Source organism: Somniosus microcephalus, chromosome 24, assembly GCF_052327205.1.
Source record: "Somniosus microcephalus isolate GS21.2 chromosome 24, FLI_Smic_1.0, whole genome shotgun sequence".
Classification (NCBI taxonomy): domain Eukaryota; kingdom Metazoa; phylum Chordata; class Chondrichthyes; order Squaliformes; family Somniosidae; genus Somniosus; species Somniosus microcephalus.
The window spans coordinates 31,963,062-31,984,305 of NC_141010.1; the positions used below are offsets into that span (position 1 = coordinate 31,963,062).

General features: G+C 44.1%; 1 protein-coding gene across 1 annotated transcript; it reads right to left on the reverse strand.

The window, feature by feature from the left end:
• Nucleotides 1-9,697: 9,697 nt before the first annotated feature.
• rpl27 (ribosomal protein L27) lies at nt 9,698-20,609 on the reverse strand. The gene is made up of 5 exons (XM_085966407.1): nt 20,488-20,609; nt 19,639-19,721; nt 17,485-17,654; nt 11,171-11,281; nt 9,698-9,783 (listed from the first exon to the last, which is right to left on the reverse strand). Exons 2-5 carry the CDS (start codon nt 19,717-19,719, stop codon nt 9,735-9,737), a joined length of 411 nt encoding a protein of 136 aa, XP_085822533.1. The 5' UTR covers nt 19,720-19,721; nt 20,488-20,609; the 3' UTR covers nt 9,698-9,734.
• Between the last annotated feature and the right edge of the window lie 635 nt (nt 20,610-21,244).

Genomic DNA, 21,244 nt, shown 5'->3' on the forward strand with positions numbered 1-21,244 from the left:
GCGGGCCGTGGTTCAATGCCCTACTTGCTTTCACCATCTGTGTAATCATTAGAATCAGACTCCTCATAACCCCTTCAAGGTCACTTGTTGTGTTTAAAGTCATCACAGAAACCCCACAGTGCAGATAGAGGCCATTTCGGCCCATCGAGCCTGCACCGACACATATCCCACCCGATCCCCGTAACCCCTACACCAACACATATCCCACCCGATCCCTGTAACCCCATGTAGTCAATCCCCCTAACACTAAGGGTCAATTTATCATAGCCAATCAACCTAACCCGCACATCTTTGGACTGTGGGAGGAAACCGGAGCACCCGGAGGAAACCCACGCAAACACGGGGAGAATGTGCAAACTCCACACAGACAGTCGCCCAAGGCCGGATTTGAACCCTGGTCCCTGGTGCTGTGAGGCAACAGTGCTAACCACTATGCCACCGTGTCTGCATGAAGGGTTTAGATAGAGAAGCTGAAGGGTCAATAAGCAGAAGGACACACATTTAAAGTGATTGGCAACAGATCCAGAGGCGACATGAGGGAAAACTTTTTTATGCAACAAGTGGTTAGGATTTGGAATCCGCTGCCTGATAGGGTGGTGGATACAGATTCAATAGTAGCCTTCAAAAGGGAATTGGTGAATAGTTGGAGAAAAAAATGCAGGGATATGGGGAAAGAGCGGGGGGAGTGGGACGAACTAGATTGCTCTTCGACGTCCCGCTGCAGCACGTCGGCCACAGCTCCATGGCGGGAAGCTCGCAGTCCGACTGGGAGGAGGGGAGCTGGGCATGGCGGCCAGAGGTCGGATCGTGAGCGGGAAAGCAGGCCACCACTTGGAGCCGGCAACAGTGAGGAGGAGGCCGCGGTGACGAGGAGGACGGAGCGGCTGAGGGACATCGTGCTCCCACTGCCACTGGAAGCCATTGTATTGACTTTCTGAACACGGCGCTGTAAGAATAGCTGACGCGTCCCTACGGGGAGTAAGCATTCCATTGTAATTGTACTTGTACTGGTTACATATGGCAAATAAAAATTGAATTGAATTGAAAAGGAGGGGGAGTGGCTCTGATAAAGGATGACATAAGGACAGTAGCGAGAAAGGATCTCGGCTCGGAAGATCAGGAAGTAGAATCAGTATGGGTGGAGATCAGGAATAACGAGGGGCAGAAAACACCGGTAGGAGTAATATATAGGCCCCTTAACAGTAGCTGTACCGTTGGACAGAATATTAATCAAGAAATAGTAGGAGTTTGCAACAAATAATCTTGGGGGACTTTAATCTTCATATAGACTGGATAAATCAAATTGGCAAAGGTAGTCTGGAGGACGAGTTTATGGAATGCATTCGGGACAGCTTCCTAGAACAATGTGTCATGGAACCAACCAGGGAATAGACTATTTTAGATCTTGTACTGTGTAATGAGACAGGGTTAATTAGCAATCTCATAGTAAAGGATCCTCTGGGGCAGAGTGATCATAATATGATAGAATTTCACGTTAATTTTGAAAGTGACTTGCCTAAATCCGAAATTAGAGTCTTAAACTGAAATAAAGGGAATTACAGAGGTATGAGGGGTGAGTTGGCTAAGGTAGATTGGAAAAATAGATTAAAAGGTATGGTGGTAGAGAAGCAGTGGCTAGCATTTAAATAAATGTTTCATAATTCTCAACCAAAACACATTCCATTGAGAAACAAAAACTCTACAAGCAAAGTGATCCAAACGTGGCTAACTATAGAAGTTAAGGATAGCATTGAAAGAAGAAGCTTATAATGTTGCAAAGAATAATAGTAAGCCTGAGGATTGGGAGAGTTTCAGAAACCAGCAAAGGTTGACCAAAAAATTAATAAAAAGGGAAAAAATAGAATATGAGAGAAAACTAGCAAGAAATATAAAAGCAGATTGTAAGAGCTTCTACAAGTATGTAAAAAGGAAGAGAGTAGCAAAAGTAAACTTTGGTCCCTTAAAGGCTGAAACAGGAGAAATTATGGGGAATAAGGAAATAGCTGAAATGTTTAAACAAATATTTTGTATCTGTCTTCACAGTAGAAGACACAAAAAGCATACCAAAAATGGTGGGGAACCAAGGGTCTAATGAGGGTGAGGAACTTAACGTAATTAATATAAGTAGAGAAAAAGTACTAGAGAAACTAATGGGACTAAAAGCCGACAAATCCCCTGGACCTGACGGCCTACAATCTAGGGTTCTAAAAGAGGTGGCTGCATTGGTTTTGATCTTCCAAAATTCCCTAGATTCTAGAACGGTCCCAGCGGATTGGAAGGTAGCTAATGTAACACCGCTATTCAAGAAAGGAGGGAGAGAAAAAACAGGGAACTACAGGTCAGTTAGCCTGACATCAATCATCGGGAAAATGCTGGACTCCATTGTTAAGGAAGTGGTATCAGGGCACTTGGAAAATCATAACATGATTAGGCAGAGTCAACATGGTTTTATGAAAGGGAAATCGTGTTTGACATTTTTATTAGAGTTCTTTGAGGATGTAACTAACAGGGTAGATAAAGGGGAACCAGTGGATGTAGTATATTTGGATTTCCAAAAGGCATTCAATAAGGTGCCGCATAAAAGGTTATTACACAAGATTAAGGCTCACGGGGTTGGGGGTAATATAGTAGCATGGATAGAGAATTGGTTAACGGACAGAAAACAGAGAGTGGGGATAAATGGATCTTTTTTAGGTTGGCAGGCTGTAACTAGTGGGGTGCCGCAAGGATCAGTGTTGGGGCCTGTTATTTACAATCTATATTAATGACTTAGATGAAGGGACCGAGTGTAATGTATCCAAGTTTGCTGATGATACAAAGCTCGGTGGGGCAGTAAGATGTGAGGAGAACACAGAGTCTGCAAAGGGATATAGATAGACTGAGTGAGTGGGCAGTAAGGTGGTAGATGGAGTATAATGAAGGGAAATGTGAGCTTATTCACTTTGGTAGGAAGAATAGAAAAACAATATTTTTTAAATGGTGAGAAACTTGGTGTTCAGAGAGATTTGGGTGTCCTCGTGCAAGAAACACAGAAAGCTAGCATGCAGGTACAGCAAGCAATAAGGAAGGCAAATGGCATGTTGGCCTTTATTGCAAGGGGGTTTGGAATATAAGAGTAAGGAAGTCCTGCTACAATTGTACAGGGCCTTGGTGAGACCACACCTAGAGTACTGTGCACAGTTTTGGTCTCCTTCTCTAAGGAAGGATATACTTGCCTTGGAGGCAGTGCAATGAAGGTTCACTAGGTTGATTCCTGGGATGAGGGGGCTGTCCTATGATGAGAGAATGTGTAGAATGGGCCTATACTCTCTGGAGTTTAGAAGAATGAGAGGTGATCTAAGTGAAACATACAAGATTCTGAAGGGGGTTGACAGGGTAGATGCTGAGAGGTTGTTTCCCCTGGCTGGAGTGTTTAGAACTAGGGGGCATAGTCTCAGGATAAGAGGTAGGCCATTTAAGACTGAGATGAGGAGGAATTTCTTCACTCAGAGGGTTGTGAATCTTTGGAATTCTCTGCCCCAGAGGGCTGTGAATGCTGAGTCTTTGAGTATATTCAAGGCTGAGATAGATAGATTTTTGGACTCTAGGGGAATCAAGGGATATGGAGATCGGGCGGGAAAGTGGAGTTGAGGTCGATGATCAGCCATGATCTTATTGAATGGCGGAGCAGGCGCGAGGGGCCGTATGGCCTACTCCTGCTCTTATTTCTTATGTTCTTATGAAAGTGCCGGTGCAGACTTGATGGGCTGAATAGCCTCCTTCTGTGCTGTACTATTCTATGATTCTATGAACTAGGTATCTCACATACTTCAAAAAAGCTGGGTACTTTTTTACATTGTCTCAGTAAAAATTATTTCTCCATCTCACAAAAATGCATTATCTACCTTGTAATCATTTAATAAAAGGCTTGTAGGCATGTTCTGGTATTACCATCTAACCAACATCACCTGTATGGTTTCTTCCACACATGTCCCAGAAAATATGGCACAGAAGATTTTCAGGATAGTGCAGTCTCCTCAAAACATTAAAAAAAAACTACTGCTCTTAAAATACTTTATTGCACTTTTCCCGCCAACAACCTAATTTTCTCTTCTGAAGGTAGTGATTCATGCTGCAGTTCCACAACTCTTCACAATCAGGTATGAACAGTTTTTTCAAATTTAAAATTTTCAAAAACATTCTTTACAAAAGAGAAAAATTGCACCCAGTTTTCACACCGATGTAGTACTGGTATATATTCTCAACAAAATAACAACAGAAAATGCTGGAAAAACTCAGCAGGCCAGGCAACATCCGTGGAGAGAAAATAGAGTCAACGTTTCGGGTCAAACCCTTTGTCAAAACTGAAGGCCAGGCTGGGAGAGAACAAAAGAGAAGTGAAGAGACATTAAGAGGTATTCAAAACGAGACGAGATGGCGATAGGACTAGTGGAGACAAAAGACGGCTCTAGATTAGGTGTGAAATGCACTGGCAGAATGGGAGACAGCTGCCATGTAGGAGAGAAAAAAAAGGGGGGGGAAAGGGCCAAAATAAAGGTGTGGATAAAAAATAAGTAAAAATGTAATGGGGGCCGAGGTTATGATCTGAAATTGTTGAACTCGATACACATTTACAGGAGGGCACATTGATGGTAGGGAAGGGAGAAATCAGGGCGAGGTTTCACTATTGAGGCTCCTATGGGAAATCACAAATATCCAGTGACCTCTCATCAAGTTGACAGGTCTGTAGTATTCCAGTGGCCATTTTTGGGGGCTCAGATTAGACAGCAGTCTCCAGAAGTCAAGCCAGATCTCATACTGATCGCAACCTGATTTCTTCCTTCTCCACACTGTGCAGCCATCTGATTGCTGCATGCCTCCCAGACCCACCCCTCCTTGATGCTACATGTGCTTTGGCGCAACTCCTCATCAATGTTGCACACTTTCCAGCAGAGATTACGGAACAGCATCTGGAGCAGGAAATCATGAATTTCCTCCCAATCCCCCCTAAGGCCAATTGTGGTACCTCATCAATGCTGCTTAAGCCCCAACACTGACTGATGATCAAACCTTGGTCTTCATTGCTGAGTACCACACTGCAATCAGCAAATGAGCCACTGGCTGACTTGTAATACACCATTAAAAACAAAAAGGTACATTGTGTTCAGGAATCTTTGTTCAGAAGAGCATTAGGTAAATGTGAGAGTGTGTGTATCCAATATAGTCATAACAAAATTAAATTAAACCTACTGGAATTTTTCATGATAATTGCACTGGCATTTCTATCATGTCAAGCAGTAGTATTGCCCTTTATAGTAATGCCATTGCAGTTAAGACTGCTTCATCAGCAGTAGAGAGCAACTCAAGCAGTGACTTTCCATGGCATCTTGATAGATAGCAGCACCAGCATTGAAAAATATAAATGCTACCACAGTTGATGTCAGCTTACACTTTAAAAAAAAATTGACAGATGCAGGGGAAAGCAAATATGATAAAAAAAGACACCATGGTAAAAAAAAATCATGAGCATGAGGTTACAATAACTTTCATCCAGCTCAGTTTTTCAGACGCTGGGATATTAAATGCTTATCACATATTAATCCTGAAATGTATTTGGAGTGAATAAAATTCAGGAGACTTCATCTTGCTCCTCCTAATTAGTTGGTAGTTTGTTGCCATTTAGTGGCCTTTTTCACTGGTTGCTGTAAAACTTGCCAAATCTAAGGTGGTGCTCGTTTAATTCCTGCTTTATGCAAGTGTAAATGTTTGGTTGGCTTTGGCTGAAATTGTAGTGCGGCAAGCAGTACTTCTGGCTGTTATTGACCCTGTCCCAAATCCTGAGGATAGGCATTAGTATAAAGGGCGAGGATACTCACACCATTATACAGCACTTGGTGGCATCCACCCCACTGGAAGCAAGCTGTTGGACCCAAAGCCAATACCAAGCCTTGAAAAATTGGCCAATATTGTCACATTCCTTCTGGAAATCACTCTGGGATCAATTGCTGTTAGGAAGCATTGTGGGCCTCACTTCTTCCAGATTGCTTCATGTGTGCCTCCATAGTCCAGGTGTACTTTTTGTGGTGTAGAAGTGGTAGAACTCAGCAGGTGTAATCTCCCCACCAGTCCTCTCTGACATCAGGGTGGACACAAGAAGCACCCAGCCCCTCATCGTAATTTCTTAAAGGAGCAGAGACCCAGCAAAACCAGATCCTATCCTCCCGGGCCCAGGAATTTCAGGATCATCTTGTTTAATTTGAGGCACAATTCAATAGTTAATAAAAAAGTTAAAGTTTACTAAAATTCACCATAGTTTTGCATTCTATCTGCAAAATTGTCTTTTTTGCATTTTTCTCACCTCCACTCTTGAAAGGAATTGACTCCCAGCTGGAACGTGCTTCAACATCAGCCAGTCGCCTGGTTTCCAAGTGGCTATTATTCACACGCAAGCCTCACAGCTGGTCCCATCCTTGCCCCCCATACATATTCCCAGATAAATCACTGGGTAGCAATGCGGAGCAGAACCTCTGGCTAATTTTTCCCAGCCCCTGACCACTGAGGCTAACTACTGCAGTGCTTCTAATCCTGCTCTGGGTGATCAGCAAACTGGGCACGTCCTAGTTTGTACAGCTTGAGCTGCACACTGGTTAAACTTGCTCAGTCAGTGATGGACCCAAGAAAGCCTTCTGTTTTATTGGTATTTAGGCAGCAACTGTTCAAAACTCAGAATTTACCAACCTGTATTCAAAGATTATGGGGTCCATGCACACGGATCACTAAAATGTAGTGGTCAGGTGCAAAAAAAAAACAGACTAATGTAATGTTAAGCTTTATATCAAGAGGGCTAGAATATAAAGAGGAAGTTTTGCTACAGGTACACAAAGCCCTACTAAGAACACGTCTGGAGCAACATTCCCTCGAACTTCCTTTCCCTGCACAGGCCTGTTAAATTTGCTACGCAGCCGTTGTGCTTCTCTTCTAGCGGAACAGCTGGTGAGTGGCCTGCGCGAGACCTCGTGATCAGTGCGCGGCTGCGCAACTTGGGGTGGGGGGAAAAGACACTGATCTGGAGTATTGTACAGTTCTGGGCACATACCTTAGAAAGGATTTATCGGCCTTGGAAGGAGTTAGGGTAGATACACCACAATGTTACCAGGGCTCAAAGGATTAAATTAGGACAGATTAAATAAACTGGGCTTGTATTCCCTGGAATATGGGTTAAAGGATGATTTGATTTGATTTTTTTAGGATTTTGAAAGGAATTGATGGGGTAGATAGAAACTTTTTCCACTGCTGGGGGGCGTCTAGGACAAGGGGACATAACCTTAAAATCAGAGCCAGGCCATTCGGGAGAGAAGTTGGGAAACACTTCTTCACACAAAGAGTGGTAGAAGTGTGGAACTCCCACAAAAAGCAGTAGATGCTAGCTCAATTAATAATTTTAAATCTAAATAGATTTTTGCAAGCCAAGGGTATTAAGGGATATGGAGCTACGCCAAGTAAATGGAGTTAGGATACAGATTAGCTAGGATCTCGTTGAATGGCGGAACAGGCTCAAAGGGCTGAATGACCTACGTTTGTTCCTATAAGGTTGTGCTGGACTTTTCCAAATCTGAAATTGGGTTAGTCATGGCACGTAGATGAAAGAAAAATGCCATCTTAAGGAGAGCACTCTTTAGAAGGTCACCTGTCAGCCGTGGCTCAGTGGGTAGCACTCTCACCTCAAAGAGTCAGAAAGTTGTGGGTTCGAGTCCCACTCCTTAAACTTCAGCTCATAATCTAGGCTGGAACTCCAGTGCTGCACTGTTGGAGGTGCCATCCTTCCAATAAGACATCTGACCTCGTGGGTGGACGTAAAACATCAAGAGCACTATTTTGAAGAGCAGGTTGAATTCTCCCCGGTGTCTTGCCCAATATTTATCACTCAACCAACATCATTAAAATAGATTTTCTGGTCATTGTCACATTGCCGTTTGCGAGACCTTGCTGTGTGCAAATTGTTGCTGCGGTTCCTCTACACTGCAACAGTGACTACACTTCAAGAAGTAACTCATTGGCTGTAAAGTCCTTTGGGACTCCCTGAGGTTGCTAAAGGTGCTATATAAAAGCAAGTTGTTTTTTTTACGTACCCCAACTTCCAGTCTCATCTGTTCTTTTTAAATAAAGTGTACACATGGGAATAATTATTAATTTTTCAAATGCGTTTAATTGTAGTTCCACTGTTTAAATATAAACATGTACCAGCACAGCTTGCACTTCCAATTATTGAATTCTTGGTTTCCAACATTCTTTGAAAAATTGCGAGTCTACCCGTTTTTGTTTTACTTTCACGATCCCCGGAAAATTTTTCTGCTCCCCGTTCCACCAATTTTCTGCTTTGCTTCCTTTATGGGATACAATTCCACAAGCATCATGTGCACCCTAGTCTGTCAACCAAGTGGCCACTCTTTCTGTGGAAGCTGAGACGCTATCAGTCGATTATTCAACTGCAGGAGGTAAAAGCGGAGACTGTCCTGGCCATCAACCAGTGTCAGCGCATGGTTATAGCTTGGCTCACTGGAACCTCAATCACACATGCTGCTGCTTCCCAAACAGAATCAGACGGTTACTACAAAGTTAGCATTTAATTCTGAAAAAAAACCCTCCTTTTCCCTCTCCAATTATTTTTCTCCAAGCAGGGAAAGCATTTTTTATTCCTAGACGTGACACCATTGTGCTAATTTGCAGCAATTGGTCCTTCTGGTTTATCTTTATTCTTCAAACCACATACAGGAAACTTTCGTTTAAACGGCACCTAAATATCCGGAATTCTCTAATAACCGGCAAAATTCTCACTCCGAAAACTACAGTAGTCGTTTAAAAGTTTTGTTTTACTGTTAAGTAATTAAAGAGTTATGGATTACCCTCAACTGGCATTACTGTACTTAATCAAACATCTTCTACCATCCATTTAACAACATTCTGTAGGTGAGTACCCAATTATACTGCACATTTCTTGATTTTTTAATTTTTGTTTGTTAAAAATAGCCTCGGTAGATATACCTCTCCGTTATCCGGAATTTTTAATCAACCGGCACCATCCCGGTCCTGTCGGTGCCGGATACCAAAGAGTTTCCTGTAAAGCAAAATCCTGTCACAAGGCTGCTTTGACTACATTTACGATAGCAAAATACTGCAGATGCTGGAAATCTGAAATAACAACAGAAAATGCTGGAAAAACTCAGCAGGCCAGGCAACATCCGTGGAGAGAGAAATAGAGTCAACGTTTCAGGTCGATCTAGAGCCGTCTTTTGTCTCTTTACTAGTCCTATCACCATCTCGTCTGGTTTTGAATACCTCATAATGTCTCTTCACTTCTCTTTTGTTCTTTCATCCCCATTTCCCAGCCCCCAAACTGGCCTTTTAATCTGTTTCATTTCCTGTGTTTTTTCAGTCCTGACGAAGGGTTTCGACCTGAAACGTTGATTCTGTTTCTCTCTCTCCACGGATGTTGCCTGGCCTGCTGAGCTTTTCCAGCATTTTCTGTTGTTATTTTTGACTACATTTAGTCGGGTTAAACACGGGTTCAAATTTAAATGGATCAAATGTAGAAAAACAGGATAGGCCCATACAATGTGCAAGTTTATGGCAGAGAGAGGGCAATACTAAACACTTTAGAGTAACAAATTCCATTATTCAGGCAAAGGAATTTATTCACATATCACACTAATACGCAAAACATTTTAAATGAATATTTATTTATATTGATACACAATTTAGAATCGGAGCTTCTGGAAGAACCATTTATTCTTTCCTGTCTTGTACCTGCAGAAAAATAAAAATGAATAAATTAACAACCTCAAAGGTAAGAGACCACCTACAGCTTTATTTTCACACTAACGCCAAGTATAATTCATAAATGATCAGTAGCAGTCGTGAAAAGGAGAGGTAAGTTATGAGTACGCAGTGGGCTCTCTTAATATCAGTTATTGTTATCTCATACATGAAGGTCAAGTAGATTCCCCTTTAGATGAATGTTAGATGCTAAACTGAAGCCATAATGGCATTTAAAGGTCTGGAACCTTGGGTGAAAGTTTGTACAGTTTGTTCTCAACACTCATCCATGGAGAAGATATCATGGCAAGATAGACAACGTTGAATTTGGGAAGATTACATTTAAATATTTTATTTCACAGATTATGGGTCAGAGGTGAGTAGAGCATCTAGCATTCAGTTTGCAATATTGGTGTGTATCTTGTTATCAACTTGGCAGCTGGTTTTGGAAATCACTTGACTGAGTACAGGAAACTTTGTGCTATCCGGCACCGACGGGACCGAGCTGTTGCCGTCCCATCAAAACTGCCGGACAAACCAGCGCTAATGTTGAAACATACGGAGATTTTGAGCTCCGTATCTGGCAACAAACCCCGTTGCTTAGCAACAGCTTCTAAACAGTCGGCCGTACCTTGCAAGCGTCTCTGTAGCTTAGCAACAGCTTCAGCGAGTCCTTGCAGAGCTTGACTGTTGAGAAAAAAGCAACGAAAAGAAAAAAAACCTAACGAAACGGCTCTTGATTTTTGCCGGTGGCTCGAGCATTCCGGACAGTTAACCTCCGGATAAACCAAAGTTTCCTGTACCTTGAATTAGAGTTACAACCAAATTTCAATACTATATTTCAACTATATTTAAAGAGGAATGCGCTACTGCAAGATGTCATGGAGCATGGTAATCTATACAGGGAACCGGTTAAGCATAGAAGACATTGCAGTCTACATTTTTGGGAAAAATCACACAGCTCTGAAGTTAGAGTGCTACTTTCTTATTGGCATGCATTTAAAAAAAAAACCTACAATTTCTCATTAAATATGTCACCTGTCTGTTGGTCAACAGCTCTGCTTTTAAACACACAAATCATTCTGTTTATCTATTGAGGTCAACAAGTATATTCACTCCACACCCATCTACTTGGTTATGTACAGCCCTTTCATTAGCAAAAGAGTTAGCCTTTAAAAGGTAGTTTTGATCAAAAACTTGCTGCCACCTCCAAAGTAGACAGTGGGAGCAGATAAAACACACAAGGCCCAAGCACAAAGTTCTATTATCCTTTCTAATTAAAAAAAAAAGAGGTAAAAGTTCTTTTTGAAATGATTAAAAGGTCTCATTTGCCACCCGCAAGTCTAAATTTTGTCTTAAATCTATATTTGATTCATACCTTTCCTCAAACTTTACTTTGGCTTCCCGTCTGGCTTTGCGCTTCAAAGCAGGATCCCTAAAAACATCCTTGTTCACAATGGTCTTATCCAGGGGAATGTCAACTGAGTACCTGGAAATAAAGAAAACAATTGAAGCCCAGTAAAATGAAACATTGCTTATTTACTGACTCTGATTACAAGTTGCCCATGGGTACCTCGACATGCAGCAATTCACCTTGTAGCAAGATTTGACATTTAATACCACAAGTCTAGATTTGCAGAATTTCCACAAAGAAAACTGGAACTCTACTTGATCGGAGAAAGCTGGGGCAGTGGTAGGGATGTTAAAAATGGCCCCAGTGCACCTGAAGTTAGGGAGGCACCTGCTAGAAGTACGTGTATTCAGATGCCACATGCGAACATGATTCAGTGTTATTTTCCTTCCTCCCGCAAGGTCAAATAGCTTGTCAACATTCACTGCCTAGGCTCACAAATAAAGAATGGCCACTTCGGGGAGGCACTGGAAGGGGACCGGCACCTGTGGAATCATACTTCAAAAGAGTCAGCACCATCAGAAGGGAAGATGTTTACGGAAATCAGAAGGAAAAACATAGGTTCTGCATAACCATCACCATCACGACTGGAGTGAATCGAGGCAACAGCTCAATACCACTTTCTCAGTGCAACTGGGCTGGTCAATAAATGTGGCATTACCAGCATTGCCCACAACCCATGAACAATTAAAAAAACAAAGATGTGCAAAAATCTTCCATGACAATGAACCAATTACAGGAAACTTTGTGATATCCGGCACCGACAGGACCGAGCTGTTGCCGATCTATCAAAACTGCCGGACAAACCAGCGTTAATGTTGAAGTATACGGAGGTTTGCAGCTCCGTATCTGGCAACAAACACTTGCTTAGCAACAGCTTCTAAACAGTCGGCCGTACCTTGGAAGCGTCTCTGTTGCTTAGCAACAGCTTCAGAGAGACTTTGCAGAGCCTGACTGTTGAAAAAAACCCTAACAAAACGGCTCCTGATTTCTGTCGGTAGATCGAGGTTTCCGGACATACAACCTCCGGATAAACCAAAGTCTCCTGTGCACCTAATTTTATTAATTGAACCTAAAGGAATTACAATTTAGGGGGAAAATGAAAACCATTAGAGACAAACTACCAACTATTGGAACAATATATGCAGAACATGGTTCTAGAGAGGAGAAGGGTCCTAGAGGATCAAACAGAGTCAGAAAAAAGCTTTTCTGTTGAAAACTAAACTTTCTCCCATTCCAGAATGCAGACTCCTTGTTTGGTCGCCATCCACAGCGGACACCTGCCCTCCGGTACCTTGTCAGTGACTGTTGGCAGGCCATTAGTCAAATCAGATCTCGTCTTAACCCCAACATCCACACACATACATCCAGCAGGGGTAGCCAACAGGTGCAGCTGTTTTTCCCTGTTCTAGCCCAGTGGTGCCAAGTCCAATTTCTGCTCCAGCTAAGCACAGGTTACCTCAACACAGATCAAATCTGGAACTTTCCCTACATTTTCATAGATCAGTTGTTCAATACTTTAACCAGGTAAGGCACGCCAGAGCCCAGAGCACTTAATGTACTGCACCTGACCAAGAGTTCTTGATGCCAACACTGGATGGCCAAAATATTAATCCAGAAAGTCTTCAATTTCCCAACACTGTCATCTCTTATCTTGACCACCAAATTCAATAGACTTATTTAAATCAGTCAAACTAGGTCTCAATATTCAAATGAAGGTTGCACTTTACATAGCAAAGCAAAACATGCAACTGCTAAAATCCAAGGACACTTGCAGTTAGACGTTCTGGTCAAGAACCTTCCATATTTTAAGGAGGCATATGGGATACTTGTACAGGAAACTTTGCGATATCCGGCACCGACGGGACCGAGCTGCTGCCGATCTATCAAAACTTCCAGACAGACCAGCACTAATGTTGAAGGATACGGAGGTTTTCATCTCCGTATCTGACAACAAACACTGTTGCTTAGCAACAGCTTGTAAATGGTCGGCCCGTACCTTGGAAGCGTCTCTGTAGCTTAGCAACAGCTTGAGAGGCTTTCCAGAGACTGACTGTTTTTTCTTCTAGCATTTTTTTAAACAGAGAAAAAAAAACTAACAAAACAGCTGCTGATTTCTGCCGTTAGATCGAGGTTTCCGGACATACAACTTCCGGATAAAGCAAAGTTTCCTGTATTCTATGCCTCGGCTAATAAAGGCAAGAGCAGGGAGGTTATGCTTGAGCTGTATAAAACACTAGTTAGGCTGCAGCTAGAGTACTGCATACAGTTCTGGTCACCATGTTACAGGAAAGATGTGATTGCACTAGAGAGGGTATAAAGGAGATTTACGAGGATGTTGCCAGGGCTGGAGAATTTTAGCTATGAGGAAAGATTGGATAGGCTGGGGTTGTTTTCTTTGGAACAGAGGAGGCTGAGGGGAGACCTAATTGAGGTGTATAAAATTATGAGGGGCCTAGATAGAGTGGATAGGAAGGACCTATTTCCCGTAGCAGAGAGGTCAATAACCAGGGGGCATAGATTTAAAGTGATTGGTAGAAGGATTAGAGGGGAGTTGAGGAGAACTTTTTTCACCCAGAGGGTGGTGGGGGTCTGGAACTCACTGCCTGAAAGGGTGGTAGAGGCAGAAACCCTCATCACATTTAAAAAGTACTTGATATGCACTTGAAGTGCTGTAACCTACAGGGCTACGGACCAAGAGCTGGAAAGTGGGATTAGGCTGGATAGCCCTTCCTCGGCCGGCAGACATGGTGGGCCAAATGGCCTCCTTCTGTACCTTAAATTTCTATGATTCTAAGATTATGTTTGTCCAAAGGAGGTGTATTAACACAAGGATCAGTCAACAGGCACCCATCACTGTTCTGTAATAAAATTTGCAACAAGAACAAACTAACTTGGAAGTTCACTTAACTTGCAGCATCCATCATTGAAAACTTTTGCTGTGTTCACTACGGTCAGAGAAATGTGTACAGAATGATACTGGTCCAACACATACTGAACTCAATACAAAGTTTGTAGTGATGGTTGCCCTCAAATTAAATGTTAATAACGTTCACTGCAATTTATAAGTGCTTGAAACAGGAAGCACTTTGTAACTGCTGCAGTCCAAGTAAAATTGGTCAAAGTGACATTTAGGTAACTTAACGCCACCAAATATTTGATACAACCCGTTTTCCAGCTCCCAGTCACATACTGAACAATCTTCATAACATTTCACACCATCAGGCCACAACTAATTAAATAAAGTCAAGATTCAACTTACAAGTTGGAATTTTAATTCCCCATAAAAGTAGATGTGCTCTTTATACAGGAAACTCTTTTTTATCCGGCACCGATGGGACCGGCGTGGTGCCAGTTGATCAAAAAGTCCAGATTACAGAGAGGTATACTTACCAAGGTACAAGAACCCCGGTTACACAGCCACAGATCCGGGTGTCCCTGTTGCATGGCAACAGGTGCAGAAACCCCGGTTACACGGCCACAGATCCGGGCGTCCCTGTTGCATGGCAACGAGTGCAGAAACCCCGGTTACATGGCCACAGATCCGGGTGCCCCTGTTGCTTGGCAACAGGTGCAGAAACCCCGGTTACATGGCCACAGATCCAGGTGCCCCTGTTGCATGGCAACAGGTGCAGGAACCCCGGTTACACGGCCATTACTATGAAGTAAAACTTACCTGAACCTACTCCCGAATTTTGCCGGTTAAGAGAAATTTCCGGTTATTTAGGTGCCGGTAAAAAGAGTTTCCTGTACATGAATCCGGTATTCTCCAATTAATGTGGAACAGCAGTCCGTCTACTCATCCTCTGTCCCCTTTCGCAAAAGGGGAGATGAGTGATTTTCATCCAAGTTCCCAACACCCCCTCTCTTACTAAATGCTAGGGGTACAAGCAACATTTCGGTGAGCTGTCTTTTCTCAGTACCAGGATCCCCCAACTGGACAGGTACAAAATTTAAGAGTGCCCAATGCAATAACTTCCTCAATCAGGGCCACCACCTTTAGGTTTCAAGAAAGGACCACCAAGCTGTGGGGAGGGGGCAGGGCTGGGTCGAGGAAAATAAAGCAAAGTTGAGGCTAACCAACAGAGCATATTTCTCTCTTCACCTGGCCCAGACATGCAGCAAAGACAATGTACTACGTGGGACACCACTATCTACTTTTTATTTATTCTCTTCTCCCCGTCACACCCCACACCAAGCTAAGGTGTTTCACATTATACAGTAACAGCAATAACCACCTACACTCCCAGGATAACACTGGAACGGCGAATAAAATTGCAAATGCGCCAAATAAAAGATAAAATCTAGCACACAAGTTACCCTCATACACTGGGTTTTACGACTTATGCACTGGATTTTTAAGGTTCTTGCTATAGCTTCTCTTCCTGGTGCGGCACTGTCACCTCTGGTGTACCCCAAGGATCTATCCTTAGCCCCCTCCTATTTCTCATCTACATGCTCCCTCTCGGTGACATCAACCGGCAACACAACATGAGTTTCCACAGCACGGTGGCATAGTGGTTAGCACTGTTGCCTCACAGCGCCAGGGACCCGGGTTCAAATCCGGCCTCGGGTGACTGTCTGTGTGGAGTTTGCACATTCTCCCCGTGTTTGCGTGGGTTTCCTCCGGGTGCTCCGGTTTCCTCCCACAGTCCAAAGATGTGCGGGTTAGGTTGATTGGCTATGATAAAAATTGACCCTTAGTGTTAGGGGGATTAAATAAGTGGGGTTACTGGGATATGTGTTGGTGTAGGGGTTACGGGGATTGGGTGGGATATGTGTCGGTGCAGGCTCGATGGGCCGAAATGGCCTCTATCTGCACTGTGGGGTTTCTGTGATTCTGTGAATAACAGAAAATGCTGGAAAAACTCAGCAGGCCAGGCAACATCCGTGGAGAGAGAAACAGAATCAACGTTTCAGGTCGAAACCCTTCGTCAGGACTGAAGAAACACAGGAAATGAAACAGATTAAAAGGCCAGTTTGGGGGCTGGGAAATGGGGATGAAAGAACAAAAGAGAAGTGAAGAGACATGATGAGGTATTCAAAACCAGATGTGATGGTGCTAGGACTAGTAAAGAGACAAAAGACATGTACGCTGATGATACCCAGCTCTACCTCTCTCGAACCCTTCACCGTCTCTATACCATCAGACTGCATGTCCGACATCCAGCACTGGATGAGTAGAAATTTCCTCCAATTAAATATCAGGAAGACCGAAGCCATTGTCTTCGGTTCACGCCACAAACTCCGTTCCCTTTCCGATTCGATCTCTCTCCCTGGCAACTGTCTAAAGCTGACCAAGTCTGTTCGCAACCCTGATCACAAATTGAGCTTCCTACCTCATATCCGCTCCCAGACTGTCCATTTCCACCTTCGTAATATCGCCTGTCCGCCCTTACCTCAACTTATCCGCTGCTGAAACCCTCACCCATGCCTTAATCACCTCCAGACTTGACTATTCCAACGCACTCCTGGCTGGCCGCCCTAGTTCTACCCTCCATAAACCTGAGATCATCCAAAACTCTGCCGACTGTGTGCTAACTCGCACCAAGTCCCGTTCAGCCATCTCCTCTGTGCTCACTGACCTACATTGGCTCCCAGTTAAGCAACGCCTCGATTTTAAAATTCTCATCCTTGTTTTCAAATCCCTCCATGGCCTCACCCCTCCTTCTCTGTAATCTCCTCCAGCCTGTAATCCCCCTAGACCTCTGCCTATTCTGGCCTTTTCATCATCCCAGATTTTAAATGCTCCACCAATGGCGGTTGTGTCTTCAGCTGCCATGGTCCTAAGCTATGGAATTTCCTCCATAAATCTCTGCCTCACCGCTTCTCTTTCCTCCCTTAAGACACTCCTTAAAACCTTTTCTTTGACCAAGCTTTTGGTCATCTGCCCTAATATCTCCTTATATTGCTTGGTGTCAAATTATTATTTTTTGGATAACACTCCTGAAGTGCCTTGGGACCTTTGATTATGTTAAAGGCACTATAATATAAGTAGCTGTTGTTCTTATCCAGCAATTCAATGTTACTGACATTCTGGTTAAAACCACCTGTTAAGTACACAAACCAAGTTCTGCGAAACTTTCAGTAAATCACACACAAGAGCTTTAATATTGAAAGTGCAGTCCCCAACCTTGGAATCTGGCCTTTTCCCACCTAAATTTAAGGCCTTCCATCTAGGAGTGATCTTCTAGCCCTAAAGACACTTCTGAACACATCTCTGCAGCAACAGATAAACTCGTACGGTTTGCACGTACAATGACAGATGTTCAGACACTTACCTGGTTGGCATCAGGTGGTTGTAGTTGTACACTTTCACAAAGGACTTGATCTTGGACCTCTTGGCCACCTTCTTCTTGCCCATTTTAGCAGTCACTTTACGAGGGTAACGATCAATACCAGCGACAAGGGCATGACTGTAAGGCCTGTCAGAGGTCCCATCATCGATGTTCTACAAGACAAGCACAATATTTAGATTATGGTACTACAGTACTGAAACAGCCAATACCGCAAATCTAGTTACCACACTCAGGGCACAACTGGAATTCATGCTCGTTTTCAGCACTCCAGGTCATACGTGCAAGATCCACTCCAGGACTTGGCGGCACGTTCACCTTGAGTCAGAAGGTTGTGGGTTCTACTGCTTGAGCGTATAATATAGGCTGACCTCCAATAAAGCAAAGCGGGCACACTGCCATTGTTAAGGTTCTCCAACAGATATTAAAGATCCCACTGCATCTGAATAGCAACAGAGATTCCCCCAGTACAGTTGCCAATATTTCTCCGTCAACTACCAAGAAAAAAAATTCCAGTTCAACAGGTCATTGATTTCATTGCCATTGCTGGGATCTTCTACACATAGTCGCTGTTGCAGTTGATGTCTACAGGAATAGACACAATGACCCAGAAATTCGGGTCTCCACAGATGAGTACGCACGGGGTACTCACCTGTAGGCCCAACGGAAGTGCCGGTTTCGTGCATGCACTGCGCATGCGCGGGAAACCGGATCGTCCGTTCCCTTAAAGGAAGGGGTTCAGAGGTCAAACGCGTCCGCCGGAGGGGCAGCGCGTCCGCCTGGAACGTACTTTTTTTGCAGGTTTCTCCGGGAGGGTAAGTCTCCAGGAGTTACACATGTAAAAAGCAGACGCAAGCCTGCTTTTAACAAGGTAAGTGGTGAATTAATTAAAATTAAAACATTTTTTCCACAGGTTTATTATTTTTAAATACTTTAAAGAAAGGTAAGTTTATTTTTAGCCCCGTTAGAAAATGTAATTAATTTTTTCAAAAATTTAAATTATTGTTTAAATTATTTTATGTAATTTATAGTTATTTTAAAAATGTGATTTAAATTTTTTTTTAATTTAAAGTGATGTTTTGGGGCTTATAGTATTTATAGTTTTGACAGCTCTTCCTGTCAATTTTATGAATGGGCATTTCCCTGCTACCATTGGCTCTCCATGGCCCACGTGACCCCAGGGGACGCATCGAACTAACTGCGCCCCTGGGATACGCAAGCACTGCGCGCCGGCAGTTGGAGGAGGCCCAGGATCAGTATACCACGTGGGCCCACAGCTCAACAGCTGGCACGTTAGGTAAGTGCAGGTCGGGGGCTCGCACCCGCGGGAAGCCTCCAACCTGAATTTCTGGGCCTATATGTCGAAGTAATTCATCGTGTGTGAAGTCAGTTTCCAAGAGACACGATAAGGCACTTTATGACTCGAAGTCTCCAACATTCCCCCCTCTCCGAATTATTGCAGATAAAATGCGAGATTGATGGAGACACTGCCCTGGTCAAAGTCATGTACATCCTTGTAATTGTGACCCTGCTACAATAGCTCTCCGTAACCTCATTAGTCCACCACTCTTCATCGTGGTCCACCTCCATGGCACTGCTCACTGCTGGTGCCACTCCCACCTGTCCCAATGCAGCCAGCACAACTACAGTCGGTTCTCCTCTTGTACCCACTTGACCACGTCCCGTGTGCCCAAAATTCCATCCTCACCCCTCCGTTTCAACTTCTCTTGCGACATTATCCATGGACAAAGCACACATGTGGAAGCTGGGCCAAATACTCAACTTTATCATGCCAGCACCCGTGATTCAACAAATGTTGCTGTACACCAGACATCAAGTCAGAACTTTCTCCAGTTTAACAGTGGCAAGAATGAAACCACCTTATTTAACTCCAATCAAACGCACCAGTCAGTATCCAAAACCCCATGAAGCATCTGGAGCTATTTTGCTACAGAATGCTATGTAAAGTCGAAGTCTTGTGAACAGATTCTCAATTGCCTTACAGCTAGATGTAGCTCACTGAATTGCACCGATCTCTTTTTACTAAAGAAACTTAAATCCGCAGGCTGCAGTCCAACTTTTATTAAAATCTACATTTATATCAAATTTTACCAGTAACCACAATTAGAAGAACTGTACCTTTACGATGACACCTTTGCGTCCAGCATAGCGGCCGGCCAGCACCAGAACCACCTTCCCAGGTTTCATAAACTTTCCCATTTCTGTAAAAAGGCAGATTGTGTCACAAAGGCAGCACATCAACACATGGCACAGTGTCATGGCTGCAACCACCACCACCAAAAACAAATCTAACTAATTCGTCTCATTTCTCGTTTGTGGGGCCTGCCTGTTTTCGTAGTTTGCCCTGCAAGGCAGTGATTGCACTGCCAAAGTGATTCACTGGCTGTGAAGCACTTGGAGAAGTCCTGTGGATGTGAAAAAGGGGCTTGTATAAATGCAAGTTCTTCCTCTCCACAGAAAAGATGCCCTCATGGGAGTAATGCCACTGATCGGATTGCATTGTCGGATTCTGTAATGTGGTCATTGCTTCAATAATAATGCACCTTCCCCAGTCAGTCCAGCCTCGCAAGCCGGGCACTGGCTTTTAACATTTACTCTATATAGAGCCCTTGCTTGCCCACGGCCTCGCTTGCACAACGCCATATCTCCGCGTATGGATAAATATTAAATCGGAGAGCTGGTATTCCGGCGGCTCAGGCCTGTTTGGGAAGTTCTTACTGCGAGAAGTGAGGCTGTGGGGGGGGGAGATTTGCCCGTTCGAGGAGGCCCAGACTGGGAAGCCCGGGATCGGCGGCCGCACGAGCGCCCACCGCAACTCCAAATAAATCTTCAAAACACGGCGCCGATCCGCCAAAATAAGACGCCGACCGCTTAAAGAAGAAGCTTTTGTATGATTGTGGACGCGATTGGACAGGCTGCGGTGCGCCTGGCCGGTGGATGGAGGGGGATTGAGATGAATGCATTTACCGGCTAGTGCTGCTCAATGGCCGCCACCCGCAGTAAAGGAAGCGCGCCGGCTCTCGCTGACCTTTGACAGCCTTCCCCCATGACGTCAGCGTCACTTCCGCAATGGGCTCCCAGGCTGGCCAAGCTGCAGAAAGAGCAGCAACCAATCATTGAACATCAAAATCATCTTGTCCTTTGTAACATTTATGAAGTTTAGAATAAAGATATTGCACCAACATACCCCGCCCCCTTCCACCCCCCCAAAAAAGAGTTCCTGTTAAAATAGAAAGACTTGCATTTATATAGCACCTTTCACAACCACCAGACGCCCCCAAAGCGCTTTACACCCAATGATGCCCTCTTCCATTATTTGAAGTGAAGGGACTGCACCTCGATTTTTGGCTGCACTTCAGTCCCACGCTCCTGATCTTTGGTCACCCGGTGCGGAGGGGAGCGGACAGATCGGAGGACCTCCTCGCACGACTGCTCCTGGGCCTGGCCAAAGTGGCCATCAACTGTTCCAGGCAGGGGGCGGTCGAGGGGGTCGTTCGGCCCGATTGCCTGCCTCTCTTCCGCGGCCATGTTCACGCCCGGGTGGCCCTGGAGATGGAGCACGGGGTGTCCGCCGGCATGCTCAAGGCCTTCCGCGACTGGTGGGCACTTCAGGGACTGGAGTGCTTCATCACCCCCGGTAACGGAATTTTAATTTAATTTATTAAGTTTCCTTGAATGTATTTTTGTTAATTTACAGTTTATTTGTTCGTACCCAAAAAGAGTA

Bases quoted from the DNA above. Each gene is read 5' to 3' on its own strand.
- rpl27 (XM_085966407.1), bottom strand. From the start codon at position 19,719: ATGGGAAAGTTTATGAAACCTGGGAAGGTGGTTCTGGTGCTGGCCGGC. The intron at 17,655-19,638 runs GTACAGTTCTTC...CTTGTCTTGTAG, and splicing joins GCAAAGGTGTCATCGTAAAG to AACATCGATGATGGGACCTC. The intron at 11,282-17,484 runs GTAAGTGTCTGA...CTTTATTTCCAG, and splicing joins AACCACCTGATGCCAACCAG to GTACTCAGTTGACATTCCCC.